The sequence below is a fragment of the Colobus angolensis genome, unplaced genomic scaffold (genome assembly GCF_000951035.1).
Source record: "Colobus angolensis palliatus isolate OR3802 unplaced genomic scaffold, Cang.pa_1.0 Scaffold24, whole genome shotgun sequence".
Taxonomy (NCBI): domain Eukaryota; kingdom Metazoa; phylum Chordata; class Mammalia; order Primates; family Cercopithecidae; genus Colobus; species Colobus angolensis.
In genome coordinates, this window is record NW_012115599.1 from 688,953 (window position 1) to 714,116 (window position 25,164).

General features: G+C 45.5%; 1 protein-coding gene across 1 annotated transcript in view; it reads left to right on the forward strand.

Annotated features, from left to right (window-relative positions):
* SFXN5 (sideroflexin 5) overlaps window positions 1-25,164 on the forward strand; it is a 130,706-nt gene that overhangs the window by 16,470 nt on the left and 89,072 nt on the right. Inside the window, exon 3 of the mRNA XM_011945175.1 lies at window positions 15,869-15,946. Within this exon, the coding sequence (XP_011800565.1) occupies window positions 15,869-15,946 (78 nt within the window). The remainder of the gene's footprint in view (window positions 1-15,868; window positions 15,947-25,164) is intronic.

Sequence of the window (25,164 nt, forward strand, 5' to 3'; positions counted from 1 at the left end):
CCAGGAGTTCAAGACCAGCCTGGGCAACATAGTGAGACCTGTCTCTACAAAATTTAAAAAAATCAGCTGAGTGTGGTGGTGCATGCTTGTAGTCCCAGCTACTTGAGAGGCTCAGGTGGGAGGATTGCTTGAGCCTGAGAGGTTGAGGCTGCAGTGAACCGTGATGGTACCACTGCACTCCAGCCTGAGTAACAAAGTGAGACCCTATCTTTAAAAAAAAAAAAAAATGCTTTTGGGATTTATTTGTGTCATTGCATGTATTAGTAGTTAATCCCTTCTGACTGCTGAGTAGTGTCCCATTGAAAGGATGTTCCAGAATTTATCCATTCACTTGTTGATAAACACCTTGATTCTTTCCAGTTTTTTGGCTATTATGAATAAAACTATATGAACATTCTTTGTGTGGATGTATGCTTTCATTTCTCTTGAAGGAGTAAGAATGGGAATGCTGGATTCTATGGTAAGTGTGGTAAATATATGTTTACTTTATCAGAAACTGCCAAACTGTTGTTCAAAGAGTTGTACAATTTATATCTCCATTAGCAAATGTATGAGAGTTCCAGTTGCTCCACTACCTCACCAACATTTGCTATTGTCAAATTTAAAAATCTTTTTTTATTTCAGCCATTCTAAGAAGTATGTCTTGACAGACTTTTTTTTTTGAGACGAGTTTTGCTCTTGTTGCCCAGGTTGGAGTGCAATGGTGTGATCTCGGCTCACTGCAACTTCTGCCTCCCAGGTTCAAGCGATTCTCCTGCCCCAGCCTCCCCTGTAGCTGGGATTACAGGCGTGTGCCACCATGCCCGGCTAATTTTGTATTTTTAGTAGAGATGGGGTTTCTCCATGTTGGTCAGGCTGGTCTCGAACTCTCGACCTCAGGTGATCTGCCCACCTTGGCCTCCCAAAGTGCTGGGATTACAGGTGTGAGTCACAGCGCCTGGACTTGACAGATTTTTTTTTTTTTTTTTTTTGAGACGGAGTCTCACTCTTGTCCCCCAGGCTAGAGTGTGGCACGATCTCAGCTCACTGCAACCTCCACCTCCCGGGCTCAAGCGATTCTCCTGCCTCAGCCTCCCAAGTAGCTGGGATTACAGGCACCCACCACTACGCCGGGCTAATTTGACAGACGTTTTGTATGTATTTACAAATGTATGTAGGAATGCATGTACATATAAAATGTCCAAATTTTGTTTTGTTTTGTTTTGTTTGAGACGGTCTTGCTCTGTCGCCCAGGCTGGAGTGCAGTGGCATGTTCTTAGCTCACTGCAACCTCCACCTCCCGGGTTCAAGTGATTCTCGTGACTCAGCCTCCCGAGTAACTGGGATTACAGGCATGCACCACCACATGCAGCTAATTTTTGTATTTTAGTAGCGACTGGGTTTTGCCATGTTGGCCAGGCTGGTCTCAAACTCCTGTTCTCAAGAAATCCACCCCTATCAGCCTACTAAATTGCTGGGATTATAGGTGTGAGTCACCGTGCCTGGCCTAAAATGTCAAATATTTATTAAGTACTATGAACAAGGCAATTTGTAAGCATTTTACATGCATTAACTTATCAGATTAACTCAAAGCAGCCCTAAGATGTGGATGCTATTATAAGTTCCAGTTTACAGATGAAGAAAAAGACAGACTGGAAGTTAAGCCTCATGCAAATGGTGCTGGCAAGTGATGGAGCCAGGGTATGAACCCGGGTACAGTTGTCTCCAGACCCTTATACTCACCCCATTTGCATTCCTGTTCAAATAACTTGAGTTTAGGGAACTTGCCTAAGATTACATGGCAGAAGGCCTGAGCATTGGCCCTGGTCGTCATGTGGGCAGCACTTCACTGCACATCTTCTCTGTGCTGACATTAGGTTACTTGCTTTAAGCCCTGGAGTTGACCAGCTCTGGGAGAGAAAAGACATGATAGAAGGAGCACAAGGCTTGCTGGGCACCTGGGCCTAGAACCATCGCCCCTCATGTCCAGGGGAGCAGCCCGGTAATATGAAATGTGGGAATTACCCTGACAGGTGGTTTCCTACTGCATCTCAGAAGGACAAAGGGCATAGGTATTTTAGTAGCTGACCTGGGCTCTGTCTGGATTCTCCTAAGAACTGATCAAGGAATAATCAGTGCAATTACATAAAAAGTTGGAAGAGCACAAAACTAGAGAAACTACTTATCTAGCCCACATAATATATGATTCTAGAAAGTTCTAGAACTGTGCAAAACAAGACACATTTGCAGTCCTAAAATCTGAACAGAAATGCCATGTATTTGGTGGAGGAGTCAGCCGAGATGTAAAGGATAGAAGTGCTAATGGTAGACTTCAAGGCCCATTGAGACATGGTAGAGGGAGACGGGGGAAGCAGGGAGGTATTTCATTGCTTCCCAGGTTACCATGAACAGGCAGGGGTTTTGGTGATGGATGAGCAGCTACGGGACGGCATGCTACCTGTGCCAGGAGGGCCCCCCCCCGTCCCTTTTCCCAGTCCCTCCTCCTCCCATTCTCAGACCATTTCATTTCACTACTCTCCTCCTTGTACTACAGTTTTATTCTTCAACTCTTGCATTTTGAAAGACCCCAACATTCTTTTACATCACTCAATCATTTTTGACCCATTTCTCCTATGAGTAAATTTTTAAAATTTCGTACCTGAAAAAAACTATTAAATGTCAAAGCAACTTAAATATTTACTGACTAGAAGATAATGAAGGCAACTCCAATTTTGGAATATTTTTCAAATTTCAATGTTCCTTTCCCTCATCAGAGATTCAGATAGACTTTTTAGAAAGATCTGCACCTCTCCTCCGCACTTTATCCCCGTTAGGGATTGTTTCCAGGCTATGTACTGGCCTTTTTGAAAGCTTCTGCCAACAGAAGATCATCTAGCCTTAAAAAGTCTAGAAGGGCCCTGAATGGGACCTCTAGGCTAGCAAGATCATACCCCTCCTTGGCTCTAGCCTAGGCAGGTTATTTAGTGAGGTCATCTCCATCAATGCAATGGGAAATTAGAGGCCTCTGAGTCCCTCCCATGAGCTGTGGGGCACTGGGAGGGCCAGATTCCCCCTCAATGCTGGAGTCAGTCCACAGACCATGGCTTATAAATACTGTTTTCCTCCCAGGGCCCTGGGAGGGAATGTGGGGTGGTTGCTGCTTAGCTGGAGGAAATTTGGATGAGCCCATTTGTCTGTGATGATGGGAGAGCAGTAGAGGTCATGAGGACTTGAGGAGGTGGCTCTGGAAGCTGGAGGGTCCAGAAGTAGAAAGATCCTAGGTAGCTTGAGCCATCTGGTGACCTGGTTCTGAAGGACATTAGCTGAACCAATGGAGAAACTCCTCTTGAGGGAATTTTGCAGGTACTTCTTTGTAGTTTATAACTGACCATGCTTTAAAAAGATCCCAACCCTTGTATGTGTAATAAGGCAGAGGAAATTTTATTCACTATAATTTTTCTTAGGAAGAAGGCTGTCTTTGTTCTAAGAATGCCTTGAACAAAGCTTCAGAGGAGGAGGTTGCTCTGCTTCACAGAGGAGAAGAATGGTGCATTTTGATCCTAAATGGAGAAAGGAGAGGGAAGGAAGAGGAGGAAAAAAACAGTGGGAAGGAGACCATAATACTGGGATGAGCTGAAAGACCAATAAAGAGATGCCACAGTGAGGTGTGGCTGGGGGCTCTTTTGAGATGAGTGATGCTGACTGTGTTTGTGAGAACTGTGAATTTGCACTGTTACTCCTTCTACCATAATTCCTGGGAAGCTGTCATCAAAATATGCCTGGTTTGTGAAATCTCTGCAAGAGATTATTTGGGGGATTTTTTTTTTTTTTTTGAGGCAGACTCTCACTCTGTTGCCCAGGCTGGAGTGCAGTGGCATCTTGGCTCACTGCAGCCTCCGCCTCCTGGGCTCAAGCACTTCTCATGCTTCAGCCTCCTGAGTAGCTGGGACTACAAGTGCATGCCACCACGCTTGGATAATTTTTGTATTTTTGTAGAGATGGGGTTTTGCCTTTGGCCAGGCTGGTCTTGAACTCCTGACCTCAAGCAATCCACCTGCCTTGGCCTCCCAGAGTGCTGGGATTAACAGGGATGAGCCACAGTGCTTGGCCATTTGGGGGAATCTTGAAGGGCTGTGAGTCTCCTTGCCAGGGTGCAGTGTGTGCAGAATTATTTTCAATGAAGGAAACCACCGGGAGCTTGCAGAAGCGAAAGGGAGAAATCTTTGGCTTTCTCTGTAGGCCAGGGAATTAGATCTAGATCTCTAAGGGCAAGGCTGTATGACATCTGAATTATGGACAAAAGATGGAAGGCATTTGCTATCCTGAATTCAATAATTACTTAAGGAAATGAATGGCTGACAGATTATCATCATGAAGGGCATAGAAAACTAACTGAAATAGTATTAATAACAACAATTGAATACTAGAACTCATGTCATAATCTGAAACTATTTGGGGTGTATTATAGGATAGAATAAATAATTATACTGATGTGGAGAACCAGTATTTTCACTGTGGGAGATCAGAGATACAAATATAGAGTAGGGGAAAAGACAGAACTATGTGATGTTGTATTTTAATTGGAGGTACCAATATGCACTCATCACACACACATACACACACACACACCGTCTCTCTCTCTCTCTCTCTTAATATTTTCTAATTTTCTGGCTCTGTTTTCTGAAAGGGCCTAGAACTTATGACACCACAGTAACTATGAACACACTTAGCACCCAGATCTTGGTTTCTGCATACCGCTATCCACAAAAAGGAATGAGGGCTTCTTAAATAAATGGTGAATTCCAGGTCTGAGGCTGCAAGTGTTGCTGCAGAAAGCAAGGAAGTGCTCAAAGAATGATGGAGACACAGGAACTGGCTTAAAAGGAAATCCTTTGGCTGCATTGGGGCAATTTGAGCGTTAAGAAAAACAGCAAGGGATTGTAACACATTAAATTAAAAAAAAAATCTGTGAGTTCATAAGCTATGGTTTGAATGTGTCCACTCCATACTTAATGGTGAATGTGATAGTATTAAGAGGGGGGCTTTTACGCAATGGTTAGGCTATGACTGGGATTAAGACCTTTATAAAAAAGGCTTCCCACAGCTGCTAGGGTCTCTTGCCCTTCTGCCTTCTTCTCTGTGAGGACATATTTCTCCCCTCTGAAGAATGCAGACCTCACCAGACACTGAATGCTTGTTCTTTGATCTTGGACTTCCAGCCTCCAGAGCTGTGAGAAATACATTTCTGTTCTTTATAAATTACCCGCCTGTGGTATTCTGTTATAGCAGCACAGACGGACTACAACAGAAATTGATACCACAGAAGTGGGGTGTTGCTATAACAAATAACTAAAAATGTGGAAGCAGCTCTGGAGCTTGGTAAAGGGTAGAGGCTGGAATGGTTTTGAAATGAGTGCTGGAAGGCTGGGGGTGGTGGCTCACGCCTGTAATCCCAGCACTTTGGGAGGCCGAGGCAGGTGGATCACAAGGTCAGGAGTTCAAGACCAGCCTGGCCAAGATGGTGAAACCCCGTCTCTACTAAAAATACAAAAATTAGCCTGGTGTGATGTCAGGCACCTGTAATCCCAGCTACTCGGGAGGCTGAGGCAGAGAGTTGCTTGAACCTAGGAGGCAGAGGTTGCAGTGAGCCGAGATTGCACCACTGCACTCCAGCCTGGGCAACAGAGCGAGACTCCATCTCAAAAAATAAAAAATAAAAAATAAAAAGTGCTGGAAAAAGTCTCATTGCCATGAACAGAGCATTAAAGGCGATTCAGGTGAGGGCTAAGAAGAGAAGAGCCGTAGGGAAAGCCTCCTTCCTTTTAGAAGTAACTTACGGGATAGTGACAGTGAAGACCCTTCTGATAAGGCATGAGACAGAAATGAGGAACAAGGTACTGGAAATGGGGGAAAGGCCATTCACTACAGTGACAAAAGAACTTGGCTAAATTATGCCTATGGAAGGCAGGACTTGAGAGCAATGAACTAGGATATATGGCAGAAGAAATCTCTAAGCAGCAAAGCATTCAGATGCTTCATGGCTTCTCTTAACTGCTTATAGTAAAATATAAGAAGAGCAAAACAATTCAAAGATAGAATTTATAATGAAAAGGGAAGCGGAACGTACATATTTGGAAAATTCTCAGCCTGGCCATGTAAAGAATAAAAAATTATGTTTAGGAGAAAAAACCAGCAGTGTGGCCAAGTGACCATTTGATAAGGAGATTAGTATGGCTAGAAGGAAGCCAGGTGCTATTCATTAAGACAATGGGAGAAAGACCCCCGAAGGCGTTTCAGATCTTTGAGGTTGCCACATCCATCACAGACCCAGAGCGCCCAGACCTTAGGGGCAGAAGTTTCTAAGGAGGGGTGCAGAGTGTCTATGGGACTTCAGGGCTCATTGCCCCTTGTCTCTGCTCACTGTATTCTGGCACATTGCTTCTCAGCCACCCCAGCTGTGGCTCAGGCAGACCCAGGTGCAGCTTGGGCCACTGCTCCAGACGGTACAAGCGTAAGCCTTGGCAGCATCCATGTGGTGCTAACTCTGCAGGTGTGTGTGTGAGCTGTGGCTGCGGCGCTATCTCCACCCAGATTTCAAAGGATGTTGCAGACAGCCTTGAGGCCCAGGCAGAGAGTTGCTACAGGGGTGGAGCCACTGCAGTTTCCACCTGGGCAATGCTTAGTGGCATTGTGGGGATAGGGCTGTCTCTGCAACCCCAGAGCAATAGAGCCACCAGCATGCAGCACCAGCCTGGGAAAGCCGCAGGAATGCAACCTCAGTGTGTGAGAACTGAAGCGTGGCTGTCTGGCAAAACCATGGGGTTGGGGCTGTCCAAGGCCTTGGCGGCCCAACTCCTGCCCCAGTGTGTCTGGTAAGGCAGGACTTGGAATCAAAGATGATTTTCAAGATCAAATGTTGTTTGCCCTGTTGGATTTTAGATTTACCAAGGACCTGGTACTCCTTTTTATTTTCATATTTCTCCCTTTTGGAAGATAAATATTCGTTTTGTACCTGTCCCACCATTGTACTTTGGAAGCATGTACCTTGTTTGAGTTTACAGGCTCACGGCTGGAGGGAAATTTGCCTCAGGATGAATTACACCTTTGGGTCTCATCCATATCTAATTTAGAGGATTCTAGATGAGTCTCTGGACTTTAGACTTAGAGTTGCTGCTGGAATGACTGACTTTTGAGGCTACTGAGATGGAATGAATATATGTGAGAAGGACATAAATTTTGTGGGGGCAGGGTAAGATGCTATGGCTGAAATGTGTCCCATACAAAATTCAGGTGTTGAAACTTAATGTCAAATGTGATAGTATTAAGAGGTGAGATCTTTAAGAGGCAATTAGGCCATGAGGGTCCCTCCCTCATGAATGGAATTAAGGCCCTTGTAAAAGAGGCCTGGCCACGTGTGGTGGCTCACAGCTGTAATCCCAACACTTTGGGAGGCCAAGGCTCAAGAATCACTTGAGCGCAGGAGTTTGAGCTAAATTTTTTGAAATATTAGCTGGATGTGGTGGCATGCACCCGTAGTCCCAGCTACCCAAATCGGTTGAGCCTGGAAGGTTGAGGTTGCAGTGAACTGTGATCATGCCACTGCACTCCAGTCTGGGTGACAGAGCAAGATCCTGTCTCAAAAAATAAAAGAGGCCTCACACAGGGTTTGGCCCTCTTGCCGTTCTGTCGTGTTGAGGAACAGCCTTCCTCCCTTAAGAAAAATGCTACCCTCACCAGATACCAAATGCTGGTTCTTGATCTTGGACTTCCAGCTTCCAGAACTGTGAGAAATAAATTTCTGTTCTTTATAAATTACCTAGTCTGTGGCATTCTGTTATAGCAGCACAGATAGTCTAAGATAACATAGTAAAACTAAAAATGTGGATGAGGAAACTCTTCTTTTTACCTTTAGTAATTCTCAGTGAAGTAACTGATTCTGTCCAAGATCATGAATAAATACTATTTCCAAAGAGTAAAATATTATTGGGAAACCGAATGCTCATTTGCTTTCAAAGTATCACCCTGCGGATTACTTAGCAATTACAAAAGAGAAAGGGTACCTTTATAATGGAGAACCTTAAAATGTCTTTCATTCAGAAATCTTGCTTCCACAAATTTATCCAAAGGAATTAAGTACAGTGAGATTTATATACAAGGATATTAATTGCAATGTTATTTATAATGGTGGACACCTTTTAGCAAGATGACCAAACTTAGCATCCCTAACAATTGAAAACAAACTGACATTGTGTGTTTCCTGATGTGATGTGATTCTGGTAGTAATTCCTAAATACTGGAAGACATATAAAAGTCTAAAGAAAACAAAAACTGTTTATCATTCAACCTGCTAGAAATAATCTACATTAACATTTTGATGCATGTATATGTACAATATTGGGATGACTGGCCGGATGCAGTGGCTCACACCTATAATCCCAGTACTTTGGAAGGCTGAAGCACTGGATCACCTGAGGTCAGGAGTTTGAGATCAGCCTGGGCAACATGGTGAAACTCTCTCTCTACTAAAAATACAAAAATTAGCTGGGTGTGTTGGCACATGCCTGTAATCCCAGCTACTCAGGAGGCTGAGGCACGAGAATTTTGAACCCGGGAGGTGGAGGTTGCAGGGAGCTGAGATCACATCACTGCACTCCAGCCTGGGTGACAGACACTCTGTCTCAAAAACAAACAAAAAAAAACAAAAAAATAGGGATGACTGATATAATATGTATATATCTATATCTCTATATAAATATATGGAATCATATGTACATATGCATGATATGTGTATATACATGATACATAGATGTCATACGTGATTATATAGCAATGGATATCCATGGTATGCATGATACCTAGAGTATATACTTTTATCTATGAATATATGAGCATTTTTTCATGTCATGAAATGTTTCAAAATGTGTTTAAGTGCATAATAATTCATCACATGGTTATTCTATAACTTAATTATTTACTCTTGTTGACCATTTAGGTGGTTTCCAGTCTTTTTCATAAATAATATTGCAGTAAATATCCTCATACAAAAATCTCACTGTACTTCCTTTAATTCCTTTGGATAAATTTCTAGAAGTGGAATATCCAGATGAAAGACTTTAGATAAATATTTCCAAATTTACTGTATTAGTTTGTTCTCACGCTGCTAATAGAGACATACTCTTGAGTCTGGGTAATTATAAAGGAAAGAGGTTTAATGAACACATAGTTCCACATGGCTGGGGAGGCCTAACAGTCATGGTGGAAGGTGAAGGAGGAGCAAAGTCACATCTTACATAGCGGCAGGCAAGAGAGCTTGTGCAGGGGGACTCTCATTTATGAAACCATCAGATCTTGTGAGACTTATTCACTACCATGAGAACAGTATGGGGGAAATTGCCCCATAATTCAATTATTTCCACCTGGCCCTGCCCTTGACATGGGGGGATTATTATAATTCAGGGTGAGATTTTGGTGGAGACACAGCCAAACCATATCATTGTCCTGCAAATTATACCAACCTGTACCAAGATTTTATATACATATGTATATATGTATATATGTATACACACACACACACACACACACACATATATATATATATTTATATATATATATATATTTTTTTGAGATGGAGTCTTGCTCTATCGCCTAGGCCGGAGTGCAGTTGTACAATCTTGGCTCACTGCAACCTCCGCCTCCCGGGTTCTAGCAATTCTCTGCCTCAGCCTCCTGAGTAGCTGGGATCACAGGTGCCTGCCACCATGTCTGGCTAATTTTTGTATTTTTAGCAGAAACAGGGTTTCACCATCTTGGCCAGGCTGGTCTTGAACTCCTGACCTGGTCTTGGTCTTCCAAAGTGTTGCGATTACAGGCGTGAGTCACCGCGCCTGTCCCAAGATTTTATGTTTATACTCCCAATAGCAGCAAGTGAGGATGTACATTTAAATGAATTGTAGAAAGAAAAAAAAAGGAAAAAATAACCAAACAGAAAAAAGAAAAAATGTAGTTTAGCGCTGGATAGTGTAACTTTAAAATATTTAAAGGAATTTTTAAATTTAAAACATCCCCATTGTCAGTACCCTTATATACTTCAAGTTCTTGTCCATCTGCAAACATTTTGGCAATTATGATATTGAACATAAACTTTTTTTATTCTTTTCATTTCGAGGTCTTTATAACTTTAAAAATAATTTTTGGGGTGCAGTGGCAGTGATCGTGGTTCACTGCAGCCTTAGCCTCCCAGGCTTGAGATCCTCCCACCTCAGCCTCACAAGTAGCTGGGACTATACCAAGGCTTTATTATTTTTAAAAATCAAGTTTTGTGGCATAAATAATCATCCCATTAAACCATTAGACTTATTGGTGTAACAGATAGGTTGTTTCCTATCTTCCTGGACAAAATAGTCTTAGACATACTACTTTTTATTTTATTTTTTTCGAGATGGAGTCTCGCTCTATTGCCCAGGCTGGAGTGCAGTGGCATGATCTCGGTTCACTGTAGCCTCCACCTCTTGGGTTCAAGACTCTCCTGCCTGAGCCTCCCGAGCAGCTGGGACTACAGGTGTGTGCCACCATACCCAGCTAATTTTTGTATTTTTAGTAAAGATGAGGTTTCACCATGTTGGCCAGGCTGGTCTCAAACTCCTGACCTCAAGTAATCTGCCTGCCTCAACTTCCTAGAGTGCTGGGATTACAGGCATAAGCCACTGCACCCAGCCGACATATCACTTAGTTTTTGCTAAGTTTACATTTTAGAGTAAATTCCAAGAGTTGGGTAGCCAGGCTGGAAGCCATGGTTGTTTTTAAAGTTCTTGGGATAGATGGATCAGTTTCTTTCCTGTCATGCTGCTGGAACTGCATCAGTTTACCTCACTCGGCCTCTTAAGGTGACTAGAGGTCAGGACAGGGAAAGCCACATGTCCCTGGTTCCCCTTCTTTGGGCCTCTGGTGGGCTCCTGGCTGATGGGAGCCAAGGACCCATCGCAGCACAGACAGGTAGAACCCTGGGAGTTCCAGGACTGCTGGGTGGGAACATGGAGTTGGAGATGGCTGACGGAAGACAAGAGGAAGGTTTGGGACTTTGCCTGCACGTAACCATTACCTTTGGCCTCCAAGACCCACTGCTTGGAAGTGACTCTAGTAATGGTCAAGCTGTGGTAAGGATGCATGGCCCTGCCCTCAGCAGTGCAAGATTGGTCCGGTGAGAACAGTCAGCTACTGAACCATCAAGACACGGTGGAACATAACCTCCCTGCCATCCTGCATGCCCCACTGCCAGTTCATCCCCCCAGCACCCCCGCCACAGTCTTTTAGTTCTATAACCATTGGAGCTCCCAAACTCTCTGCTTTGCTTGAAATGGCCCATGTTTCAGCTGTACCTGCTTCCTCTAAGCATGTTTGTTTTTTCTGTGTTAGGCTGGACTCAGCTTTGAGAGTAAAAGAGGCCATTTCTTTTTTTAGCCTGGGGTGCCCTGCCTCAGAGGCCATCAGTTTTAGGGGGCTTTGGGCATTGCTGAGGTTTCTTTGGGAGATGGTTGCTGGCATGAGTACAGCAGGTTCTTCTGTGTGGATGTCTCATGGAAATGGCTAGGAACTAGAGTTGAGGTTTCCTGGGATTTCTAGGTGTCACTCACCTACTCTGTGATCTTGGGCAAGGAAGTGCCCTTCCCTCTTGGCCCCAGTTTTCTCGGAGAGGGGATGGCCGCCATGTTTCTAGGGTATGTACATACAAAGGGGTAATCTTATCCACATCCCATGTGAACAGGGCATGGTCTCTCCAAGGAAAGATGAGTTTTGCTTCGGATGACTCTTCCTCAGCTTTCCTTTTTGTGCCCCTTTTTCTTCCTTGTCCCTCTGTTCCCATTCCCCTCCATTGGGGTATTCTGCCCTCTTCCCACCCTTTCCCCTCAGGCGGGGCCTTGAGGCAGGACCACTGGGGCCAGGATTCTCCTCTGTTCAAATTCTGTGCTGCTGGAGCTGACCTCATGGGTGCAGACCCCTCCAGAGGGATCTTCTGGAGACCACACCCCTCTCAAATACATGGAGGGACTCTCATGGTGACACTTGCTGGCAGGCTGGCGATGGAGTAGTGTTTGGGAAGCAGCAGCCTGGGCTGTGTCCTCCCGCTAATCCCAGCCGGGGCCCCTCACAGCCTTTGTGTTCAGGAGCTGGTACCTGTTTGTTCCTGGTTGAAAAGACTTCCTGCAAAGTTCACCCTGCCACCAATCTCCCAGCTTTCCCCACCCCTCAAGTACCCGGGTCCTTCTGCTGAGTGTCACAGTCCAGGGGCGTGTGAAGGGTTTGAACAGGGAGACTCTTCTCCCATTTCCCAAGTGTCTGTGATATAGGCCCTTTCTCTGAAGCGGGGACACCAGCCCCCAGAACAGCCAGGCCTCAGGGCCCTGTCCAGACAGGTGGCCTGGGGCCTTACCTGTCCCACAGGCCTGGAGCCCCAGCCCCTCAGCCTTTGACAGAGGTTTCGTAAGGTCCAAGGCCAGCCTGTAGCTCTCAGAGGCAGGTTCCAGCTTCCTTCAGTCCTGGGCCCTCAGATTTGACTGCAGGAACCTTGGATCTCGTTCTCTCTCAACCCATGCCCTTTGCCAAGATCAGGGCTCTTTGGAATTGATTCTTTTGGCAGGAGGGCTCCCTTTGATGACTGTGTCAAGTAAGATGGAATCTGGCCAGGTTGTTATAGGAACTCAGGAGAATCCCTGGAGTGGCAAAAATAATGAGAACACGGGGCCATTCACCATTCAGCGTTGGAAAGTAGAGCATTCATTGTCCAGGTCCGGAGGGGCAGGCTTAGAGGTGGGGGCCTCACTGCATCACTAGGAGGCTTTGGTGGTATTGAAGGCGTGTGTGGTGGGGTGTGCAGAGTGAGGGTCTGACTAAACTTGGTTCAAATACTAAATCACCCACTTACTATTTGTGTGACCTTAAGCAACTTAAAACAAATAACACAATCCAATTTTGTTGATTAAATGTATTATGTCTAGAAGGAAAATCATCCTCACTTTTGGAGTGGTTATCTTAGGGATATGTTTACAGATTTAAGATTACTGTTTGTACTTTTCCACTTTTTTTCGTGATATTTTCTTTAAACAGCATGAATTACTTGTACAATGGGGAAAAAAATAAAAACAACCACAAAGCTATCTCCACTTTGGAAATGAACAGTATCCAGGAAGGGGCGCTTTAGAATCTAGGAGCTGCTAGACCCTTCCATGTTTGGAAGGGGAGGGACAGTACTTTTCAGACTTCAGGCCATTCCAAGTAAGAAAAGTGTTCCTGGCCCCCTGGCTGCCTACGGTTCTGTCTTGGGCCAGGCCTGGCTTAGACCAATGCTGGCCACCACAGCGTTTCACATGTGGGTGCTTCACATTCAGGCCTGCGGGGTCGAGGGTGGCCTCGCTGGTTTGTCTGTGTTGGCAGTTATTCGTGCTGCCATGGTACAGGAGGTAGCTGTTCATTTCCCACTCTGGCAGCCAGTTCAGAAAACCCTGTCTGCCCTACTGAGAGCCCTTCCTGAGGCTACATCCTTCTTTTAGACTAAGGGGTTTATGTTGAGGTCTCTGCACTCCTGTGCCTAGCGAGTCTCATCTCTCTATCAAAAGGGGAACACGGCAGCTTCACTGGGTTTCTTCCCCCATGCTGGGCTTCCTTAGTGTCTGGGTCCCTCATCTGGGCCTTGACATGAGCTTCCTTCTGTCACTGTTGTCTGTTTATTGTTTTTTTGCTGCTGTTGTTTATTTATTTATTTATTTTTGAGACAGTGTCACTCTGTCGCCCAAGCTGCAGTGTAGTGGTGCGATCTCAGCTCACGGCAACCTTTGCCTCCCAGGTTCAAACGACTCTCGTGTCTTAGCTTCCTAAGTAGCTGGGACTACAGGTGCCCACCACCATATCCGGCTAATTTTTTTGTATTTTTAGTAGAGATGGGGGTTTTGTCTCAAACTCCTGGCTTCAAGTGATCCACCTGCTTGGCCTCCCAAAGTTCTGGGATTACAGGTGTGGGCCACTGCACCTGGCCTGTTGTTTTTTGCGATAGGGTCTCATTCTGTCACCCAGGCTGGAGTGTGGTGGTGCAGTCACACCTCACTGTAGCCTCAACCTCCCAGGTTCAATCGATCCTCCCATCTCAGCCACCTCAGTAGCTGGGACTACAGGCACTCGACACCATCCATGCCTGGCAAATTTTTTTTTTTTTCTGAGACAGAGTCTTGCTCTGTCGCCCAGGCTGGAGTGCAGTGGTGTAATCTCAACGCACTGCAGCCTCTACCTCCCAGGTTCAAGTGATTTTCCTGTCTCAGTCTCCTGAGTAGTTGGGATTACAGGTGGGCGCCACCATGCCTGGCTAATTTTTGTGTTTTTAGTAGAGACGGGGTTTCATCATGTTGGTCAGGCTGGTCTTGAACTCCTGACCTTGGGATCCACCCACCTCAGCCTCTCAAAGTGCTGATATATGGGCATAAGCCACCGTGCCTGGCCCATAATTTACTTTTTAACTACTGCGTAATAGTTATTGTGTGCATATATTGCTGTTTACTTATCCATTCTACAATGAATTATTTGCAGTTTGGGGCTATATAAATGCTGCTGCTATGAACATTCTTATACAAGTCTTTTGGTGGGGACAAAGGCTACCTTCTGTCACTGTTACTGTCTCTTTAGCTTTTAGACTTAAAAAATCATACAGTTTTATCCTTTTTTTCTCTTTCTCCCCATCAGTTACTGTAGCCATATGTACTTTAGTAGGTAAATCTCTGCCAGTGTTTTTAAAATGTTGAAAAGAAATTATATAAGTGCTACTTAAATACGTTCTCCTGGCCAGGCACAGTGGCTCGCATCTGTAATCTCAGCACTTTGGGAAGCTGAGGCAGGTGGATCGCTTGAGCCCAGGAGTTTGAGACCAGCCTGAGCAACAAGGCAAAACCCTGTCTCTACAAAAAATAAATTAGCCAGGTGCAGTGGCGCGTGTCTATAGTCCCAGCTACTTGGGAAGCTGAGGTGGGAGGATCACATGAGCCTGGGCTGTTGAGGCTGCAGTGTGCTGAGATCATGCCACTGCACTCCAGCCTGGGTGACAAAATAAGACCTTGTCTCAAAAAAAAGAAAGGAAAAAACCCTCCTTATAAAAGCTTTCCTTTTTTTTTTCTTTCTTTTAGACTGAGTCTTACGGTGTCCCCCAGGCTCACTGCAACCCCCGTCTCCTGGGTTCAAGTGATTCTCCTGCCTCAGACTCCTGAATAGCTGGGCATATAGGCATGTACCACCATGCCCAGCTAATTTTTGTATTTTTAGTAGAGATGGGGTTTCACCATGTTGGTCAGGCTTGTCTCAAACTCCTGGCCTCATGATGAGCCCGCCTCGGCCTCCCAAAGTGCTGAGATTACAGGTGTGAGCCACCACGCCCGGCCTAAAAGCTTTCAACATTACATTAAGATTAAAGTTCCTTATGATACCCCTTGCCAAGTCTTGGCCCTTTCCTCCTACCCCGAGGTAACCCCGGCCACCAGTTTGGTTGTTCTCCTTCTAGGGCTTTTCTGATACATCGACATATATAAATGTTCACATAGGAAATATTATTTGATACGTGTGTGTTGTTTATTTGGTACAACAAACAGCATCATACTGCTTGGCCATTCGCTTTTTCACTCAACAAAATATCTTGGGGAGATGACCATGGGAGCACATGTAGCTCTACTTCATTTTTTAAACTGCCATGTAAGAACATTTAGGTGGTATTTCTTTGTGATTTTGTGTGTCTCATGAACTGAGGGCAGTCCTGAAGCCTTGCGCTGGCAGTATTTGATACTGATATAATCCCACAAAAGAAAAATTTGCAGAAGCCCTTGATCTGTGCCCCTCAATGTCTCTTTTCTTTCTTCTGCAGAGACGTCTCAGAGAGGCTGTGCAGCTGCTGGAGGACTATAAGCACGGGACTCTGCGCCCGGGAGTCACCAATGAACAGGTAACTCTGTGGGATGTGGGAGCATGGCCAGTGGGGAAGGGAAGGAAAGTGAGAAATTCACAACCCCTTCCCTGCAGCCAGAACCACTTCTTTCCTGTATCTACTTCTGCTGGTACATACCCCTGTGGACTAAAAGCTCTTTGAAGATGCTCAGATCTCTCCTGTGCTCTAGGTCCAGTGGAAAGCATGGAGGCCGATAAGGCTAGGGTGGTCCAAAGGCAGTGGCTTGGTGAAGCCAGCCTGCACTGGCTTGCAAGAGCTGATTGTGGGCATTTCTTCCCAATTCCATGATCAGGGACAACACAGTGGGAAATCAGCCATGATGAGAGTATTTACACCACAGACGTTGGCAAATGCTACAAATCAGGACTTTTTCCCCAGAGAATGGATTATTAAACGTTTACCAGCATACCACTGTTCAAAAATTCAGGTTAAGGGTGGGAAATTGGGGAGGATGTTGAGGATTAGGATCTGCTGTTTTATTCTTTTTTAATATCGTATAGGAACTCGCATTAGAGATACCTGAAATGTTGAAGGCGGTGTTTTGTTTTGGAGAGGGTAAGGGAATGTAGTAGTTAATGATTACAGAGACTGATGGTTCATGTGCCAAAGTCTATCTTTTTGTTCATAAACTTTATTTCAAAAGCTTTTTCAAACATTAATTTAAACATTTTCAAAGTCATGTGTGTGCATAATTCAAGAAGTCAAATAGTACTAAAGTGCTTGTAAGGGGCTGGGCATGGTGGCTCACGCCTGTCATCCTAGCACTTTGGGAGGCCGAGGTGGGCGGATTGCCTGAGCTCAGGAGTTCGAGACCAGCCTGGGCAACATGGTGAAACGCTGTCTTTACTAAAAGACAAAAAATCAGCCGGACATGGTGGTGGGTCCCTGTAATCCCAGCTACTCATGAGGTTGAGGCAGGATAATCACTTGAACCCGGGAGAGGGAGGTTGCAGTGAGCCAAGACTGTGCCGCTGCATTCAGCCTAGGGAACAAAGCGAAACTCTATCTCAAAAATCAATAAAAATAAAATAAAATAAAATAGTGCTCACAAGGAAAAATAGTATATGTTCCCCATCCCTTCCCAGTTCCCATGCCTGTTCCCCAGAAGCAACTACTTTTTGCTGTTCTGCAGATAGAAATTGATATTTTATCTTTCAGACCAATATGCTTATCTACACTGCTATTTCTCAATTAGTTCCTTTGGATTATCTATTACGGTACTTGAGGATTCAGCTCTCTTATCATCCACCCCTCTAAACACACTTCTTTCCCCCATCCATATCCACTCTTGAAATAGTTATTATGGTTTGGGGGCCTATACATATTCAGTCTTCATGTTGTTAAAATTATGGAAATAACATTTACTGCATAGTCAGACTGTTTGTATCATGATTATGTCTCTTTTTCAACTTTGTTTTATCTGGAGTTAATAACTACCTCAGATTTTTCTTTGGCATACTTTCCTTTGTACCATCTCTCACTCTCACTGTACCCTCCCTCGGCCTTTCAATACAGTCATGCACCACATAAAGACATTTTGGTCAACAAAGGATCACATATATGACAGTGGTTCCATAAGATGATAATGGCGGTCAGGCATGGTGGCTCATGCCTGTAATCCCAGCTCTTTGGGAGGGTAAGGCGGGCGGATCACTTGAGGTCAGGAGTTCGAGACCACCCTGGCCAACCTGACGAAACCCTGTCTCTACTAAAAATACAAAAATTAGCCGGGCATAGTGGTACACACTTATAATCCCAGCTCCTTGGGAGGCTGAGGTAGGGCGATCACTTGAACCTAGGAGGTGGAGGTTACAGTGAATTGAGATCACGCCACTGCACTCCAGCCTGGGCAACAGAGTGAGACTCTGTCTCCAAAAAAAAAAAAAAGATGATAATGGAACTGAAAAATTCCTGTTGCCTGGAGTTGTCTTGATGATCCTGACCCTATGCAGGCCTAGTCTGTTTGTTTGTGTCTTAGTTTTTAGCTAGTTTTAAGAGTTTAAATAGTTAAAAAAAAAAAAAAAAAGTTGAAAGTTTTAAAATAGAAAACTTATAGAATAAGGGTATAAAGAAAAATATTTTTGTACAGCTGTACAGTGTGTTTGTGTTTTAAGCTAAGTATTACAAAAGAGTTAAAAATTTAAACTTTAAAATTTTATAAAGTAAAAAATATACAGTAAGCTAAAGTTCATTTCATTGAAGAAATTTTTTTTAAGAGGCAAGGTCTTGCTCTGTCACCCAGGCCTGGAGTGTAGTGGGGCGATGTAGCTCACTATAACGTCAAACTCTCGGGCTTAAGCGATCCTCCCACCTCTGCCTCCCTGAGTAACAAACCACCACACCTGGCTAATTTAAAAAAAAAATAAATTTAGCGTGCTTAAATGTACAGTGTTTATAAAGTCTACAGTACTGTATAGTAATGACCTAGGCCTTCACATTCACCCACTACACACTCAGTGACTCACCACAGCAACTGCCAGTCCTGCAAGCTCCGTTCATGGTAAATGCCCCATGCAGGTGACCTTTGTTTATCTTTTATGCCGTATTTTTACTGAACTGTTTCTATACACAAATATACACAAACTGTTTACATACACAAATATCTACCATTGTGTTATAGTTGCCTATATATTCAGTACAGTAACATACTACCCAGGCTTGTAGCCAAGGAGCAGTAGGCTCTACCTACCATGTAGCCTAGGTGTGTAGCAGGCTTGCCCATCTAGGTTTGTGTAAGGATGCTCTGTGCTGTTTCCACAATGATGAAATCACCTAATGATGCATTTCTCAGAACATATCCCTGTTGTTAAGTGACGCATGACTGTATTTTCAGTGCGCCTTTCAATCTGAAGATTTCTGTCTTTGAGTTTCTTTTTGTTTTCCTGAAATTTTCCTTTCTGGGGCTTACCTCCAAGTTCCAGGTCTTCCTTTTTCTTGGTGTATTTCATCATTTTGTTGGAACACCTCTTCTAGTAGCTTCCTGAAAAAGGGTAAATGAGAAGAAAGTTTTGAGTCTTTTTATGTCTGAAAAATTATAATTCTGCACTCAGCCTTAATTGACAGTTTGGCTGAGGAGAAAATTCTAGGTTGACAATCATTTTCCTTCAGATTTTTGAAGACCATTGCGCTATTTTCTTCTGGGTTCCAATATAGCTGTTGAAAAACCTGATGCCGTTTCATTCCTGATTCTTTGCGGTCTGTTTTCTTTCTTTGGAAATATTTAGGATCTTCTCTTTATCTGTGAAATTTGTTTCTGAAATTCCACAATGCTGTTTCTTTTAAAATTTATCATTTTGGATTCTTGATTACCCCTTTCAATCTGAAGACTCCTGTCTTCAGCTCTGGCAAAATTTTTAATTGCTTTCATCACTTTTTCTCATTCTGGAACTTCTGTTAGTCAAATAGTAGCCATTGTAGGCTGACACATAGCTTTTCTCACCTTTTTTCTCTTCTATCCATCACTATGGGCCAGAAGCGAGGGTAGGGCCTGGGGAATAGAGCAGGTAGGAAGCTGGATGAGGTTCTTGTCTGCACCACCAGAAACCAGGCAGTGACACTGAAAGCACATGATACCATGACAGAGCCGTGGAAGGGGTGACCCTCCCAGACTTGGGGTGTCTGGAAGAGATTTCTGCCCTGAGATGTGAGGGCTGACAGGGCTGGTGAAGAGCAGGTCGGGGTGGTCCAGGCAAGGAGGCACACACTGTACTGGAGATCAAGGGAGCAAGACCCTACAGAAGGAGAGAATGGGCAAATGTGCTAGACTGGAGCATGGTGATGGGAGTAGAGGGCAAATGCATGAGCAGAAGCAGCACCTTGGCCAGATGCTCCTGTGCAGGGCCCTGGGAGAGTGACAGACTTGCAGTACCTACCCACATGGGGCCCATCTGAAGGTGTGTGCACTGTGTGCTGAGTCATGGGCAGCCGTCAGCTGGGAGGGCAGGCTGCAATCTCCTCTTTCCTGAGCAGTGGGACTTCTCTCTGGCCGTGAGCACCTAAGAGCCTGGATGGTGTGACCTGGTACCCCACCCTACTCAGGCCGAAGCAGTCCCCAGCCCCTTTCGTGTTCTTCTCAGACCTGTGAGAGTTGGATCCTGCCTCTGTGGCCTCTGGACCATGTGTTTGCTCCTGGCCCAAGCTCCACTCTGCCCCTTTCTTACTGAGGTTGGCCTCTTGGGACCCCTTCCAGCTCCCAGAGTGTGGGGAATGAAGCCACATTACCTCCTCTTTGCTCCCTTCAGCTTAAAGCTGCCTGTCCTGTTTCCCGGGCCTCTTTTGTTTTCTGTCCTGAAAGCCCCCATGTGCCTCCAGGGAGCTGGGGAGGAGGGGAACTGGGTAGGGGGGCAGCTTGGCACTAACTGTGCTTCCCAATTCTGGCTCATGTTGGTGATGCCTGCAGTGTCCATCTGGTGGCTGGGTAGCACAGTGCTCTAGGTGTGAGCCTGCCACTATGGCCCCCTAGAGGCAGATCCTCCTTCTCCCTCCCTTCCCCCAGCCTCCTGGCTGCCCCCGCACCAGCTTTCACAAATGCTTCCCTCCCTCGACTTCAGTCAGCCAATATACATCCTCCTCTGACCTCCGCAGACACAGAAGGAGAGGGGATAAGTGGTGACATGGCAGCTCAGGGCCTGGGGGGCTTGGCAATCCATAATTAACAGCGACTGTTCCTGGCCCAGGCTGACCCTGCTCATCTGAAGTGGCCCGGGTGGTTCTTGGTCTGTCTGGACAGCGTCCTCACTTGCATCTGGGCTCTGCGCCTGCTCTGATGCCTTTGCAGCTGTGCGGGCCAGAAGCCTGCAACTGGGTCCCGAGGCTTGCAGGCCTGTCCTGGTGTTGTGGGCAGTGCTGATTAACTTGTGACACTCTTTTTTACCCAGTTTGTCATCTAACCTGACTTCCAGGTACAACACCTCACCAGTGGGTATGCTCAAATGTATTAATAGTTTGTTCACTTCTGATGGCCTTGGTTTGGTCTTCTGTTGTGGATGGCTGCTCTCTCCTCCAGGGACCATTACCTTGTTTAAAGGTTTCTATACCAGCCAAGCATGGTGTTTCACATCTGTAATCCTAGCACTTTGGGAGGCCAAGACAGGTGGATCACCTAAAATCAGGCGTTCGAGACCAGCCTGACCAATATGGTGAAACCCCGTCTCTACCAAAAATACAAAAATTAGCCGGGCGTGGTGGCATGCACCTGTAGTCCCAGCTACTCAGGAGGCTGAGACAGGAGAATTGCTTGAACCCGGGAGGCAGAGGTTGCAGTGAAACGAGATCACGCCACTGCACTCCAGCCTGGGTGACAGAGCGAGACTCGGTGTCAAAAAAAAAGATTGCTATACCAATGAATCACTGGTTCTGAGGACAGAATAAAAATGAGTATAATTTACCTTTTGGGTTTAGCAGGTGAAAATCTGAAGAGCTAGGAACCCTAATAAGGACTGTAGCTATCAGTTAAAAAAACAAAGCCACAGTGTGCAAAAATGTAAGCATAGACACAGCCAATTAAGTTTCTGAATGTTGACTCTGATCTGTACATTTGTATGTGCTGGGGCTTTGCCAGAAGAGTTTGGTGTAGATGGAGGTGGGTGGGGCTAAATATAGAAGACCCCTCCCCATGGCGAGCCACTGCTCGCTGTGTGCTTACGAAGTGCTGGGTATTGCACCATAAGTACTAGCGCTTTCCACGTATTATCTCAGCTAATCTTCACATAAACTTGTCAGTAGGTACCTATATCAACCCAATTTTTAGTGAGACTCAGAGAGGTTGCATTATTTTCCTAAGGTCACATAGCTAGTATGTGGTGGGGCAGGGATCTGATACTGGGCCTCTGAGGTCTAATGGGAGAGACATCTTCTGTAAGTGAGAGAGACAGAGAGAAAAGAGATAAGAAAGAGAAAGCTGAGAGGGAAGTTGGAGGTTACAGGCCAGATTGTGAAAGTCTTTGAAAACCAGGCAGAGATGCTGGATGTGTTGTGTGGGGTAAGAGGAAGCTACTGAAAGCTGTTGAGCAAGGGAGTAGCACAACAGTGGTATTGTAGCAGGACCAGTCAGTGGCAGTGCCAGAGTGCACTGGGGAGGAGTAAGTGCTATTACAGAAACCAGCTCGGAAGCGACTGGAGTGATGGGGAGTGTGTGGTAAGCAGGTTACTGGGAACCACTGTAGCTCCTGAGTGACGGGGCTTGTCCCTCATTCCACATTCCCCAGAGGTTGGGAGACAGCCAACCTTTCCTAAGTGCCTGCCCTGCACCCAGGGTAATGAATGTATGGGTTACTTGGAGCCCCTATGCAGGATGGATTTCTGTCTGCGACCTGCCTAGGAGAAAGAGCTGCTGGGATGCAAGAGATCCTGCAAGTCTTCTCTGGCAGAAAGGAAATGGGGTCAGCTGTGTTTGGGCTTTGCTGAAAATAGCAGAGCAAATACCAGAGGCAGAATTAAAAATACTTGTGCCCCAAGTCTTCTGTGGGCATCAGCAGGTTTGTCAGATGCTGAAGGGAAGGCTTGGCTGACCTACTAGTCTTACCCTGACTCTTAGCATCAAGCTCTGGGGATCCTGGTCAGCACCCTGCCCTTCTGGGCCAGCCCCAGCATGCCCCTAACTGGGAGCACAAAACAGGCAAGTGATCAGTAGGAGCTGAGTCATTTGTATGATGTGCTAGGTGTCGTACTGAGTGCTGTAGATGCATCTGTGGGCTGGGTCCCTGCAGTGGCTTCCTGGATGATCTCCGCATACTACCTGGGCCTCTCTGTCCATTGCCGATATAGCAGACGGAGCGATCTGTGAAATTATACAGGACATTGTTTGTTCCTCTGCTCCACGGTTTCTCAGACTTGGCACAATTGGCATTTGGAGCCAGATTATTCTTTTTTGCGAGGGCTGTCCAGTGTACTGAGGGTGTTTAGCAACCTGCCTGGCTTTGACCCAGTAGATGCCATTAGCTTCCCCTCCCCAGTCATGACAACCAAAAATGTTTTCTGATGTTACCAAATGTCCCCTGGGTGCAAAATCCACCCTCCCAGTTGGGAACCACTGTCCTAGTAGAAACTATAGTGGTCCCCTTTTGCACTTAGAGTAAAAGCCATAGTCCTTAACCTGGCCTGCAAAGCCCCCAGTCCTCTCTGAGCTTGTCTCCTACTGTTCTCCCCTGTTTGGTCCACTCCAGTCACACCGGTCTCCTTGCTGTCTCTCAAACATACCAGACAGGCCCACTTCTGCCTCAGGGCCTTTGCAGTAGCTGTTCTGTCTCCTACTAGATAACTGCGTGACTCATTCTCTCCTTCCAGTGTTTCTTCCAATATCACCTCAATGAGACCCACCCTGACCACCTTACTTATGTGTGTAATCTCCATCTCTTCCACCTGCTCACACTTGCTATCCTCTTGTCCTGTTCTATTTTCCCGAAGCACTTATCCTTCTAACATATCAGATAATTTGCTTATTTATTGTTTGCGTTGCATATTGTTCATCTGTCTGTGCAACCCTCTAAACTCAACAGAAGCAGAGATTTTGGCCCGTTTTTGTCACTGATGTGTCCTTAGCACCCGGAGCAGTGTTCAGCACATAGCAGATGCTCGATAAATATTTGTTAAATAAATTAATTATTAATTTTCACAATAACCTTGAAAGTATTCACATCCTCACATTACAATTGAGGAAGAGGAGGCTCAGAAAGATTAAGTATATTGCCCTAAAACACATAGCCAGCAAGCGGGAGATCTAGAATTTAAACCTGGGTCTGGATAGAAACAAACTGTGTATAGGGAAGTTGCGACTGCTGCTGTGTGCTATGCTGCAGAACTAGGCGAAGAGTCTCTCTTCTTTCGTGAGTCTGTAGAATTGGGGGTACCCTCACCCGACATAGACTTGCAATAGGTACATACTACCTGGGAGTAACCATGGTAACAAAATTAATGGTGAGGTATAATGCGATTGGCCCAACTGATAAATTAGGAAGTTTTTTTTGTTTGTTTTATGGAGGCATTCTTTGCCTTACAGAAGGATCCCCTTCAGGCTCTGTTTAATTACCTTCTGGAGGTTGTTTTAAATAGGCTCTGTCTTTGCTGCCTTGCGAGGTTTGGAGAAGCAGCTTGGAAGGAGGCAGAGGGGAAGGGGAGCGAGCCAGACTGGGGGTGGTGCTAGGCTGTTCCTCCTCCCTCTGGGTATTGGGGGTGTGCCCCGCTCTGCCCGAGAAGGCCAAGGCCGGTTGGTGAGTGTCCTCTGCCCCTCCCTTGGGCTCTACACCGAACTTCAGATAGGTTCAGATGGCAGTTCAGCTGAGATGCTGGCTGTTTTTGAAATTAGCCAACTTCTGGGATTGTCCAGCCACCTCTCACCCAGATTGCTTCTGCACACCTGCTCCATGTCTTCATTCACCAAGTTGAGAAATCAAGCAAGGTTCAAAGTCTCATATCCACACTGATTTGTTTTTGGAGCCAGTAGGTCCCAAGGGATCAAAACTGCATAGTTTTATGCTCAGCAGAGGCACAGAGGAGATGGACTGAGCCCACACAAGATGAGGTCTTAAGCAGGAATTGTAGTTTAAAGTGGAGATGCTTCAGTGGTCTAGTGAGACGATGCTCCGGGCTCCCTGTCCTAGATTCCCAGTATGGATGGCCTGTTCACTGCATCTTATTTGACCTCCTGTCGAACTCTTGACATCCTAGGATGATCCTTTTCTATCATCTGTTCGCAGGACTGGCTTGTGAAACTTCAAACTAGCAACCAGCTCTTGGCTTGTGGTTGGTATGTTCCCTGCTGCCATTTTTGCATCCAACATTTAACCCCTTAAAGTCAACGTTTGATCCAGCAGGTCCTAGGGAAAAGCCTAGACCCAAGGAGTCAGACCTGAGTCCTTGTCCTGTTCTCCCCCTAAGCTGGGCCTGGCCTCATACACTGTAGGACAGGAAGGGACCCTGGAGAGACTTGCTTCTACCTCCTGTCCCTGCTTCTGCCTAATTTTAAAAATAATACAAGTCTAAGCTGTGAGGTAATTTGCAGAGGCAGACTATGTAAGTTAGTGACTGAGAGAGAGCCAAAGTCCATGATCCTGACTGTTGTCACTGCGGCCTGGTGATGGGATCAGCCCAAACAAGATAAGATCATGACTAGGAATTTTTGTTGAAAATGGAGATGTTCCTCCCACCTCACCCCAAAACCTCTGAGGCTGGTGTGTTGTCAGATGCCTCAAGAAGAGCCTCAAGCACCACTTTAGGTT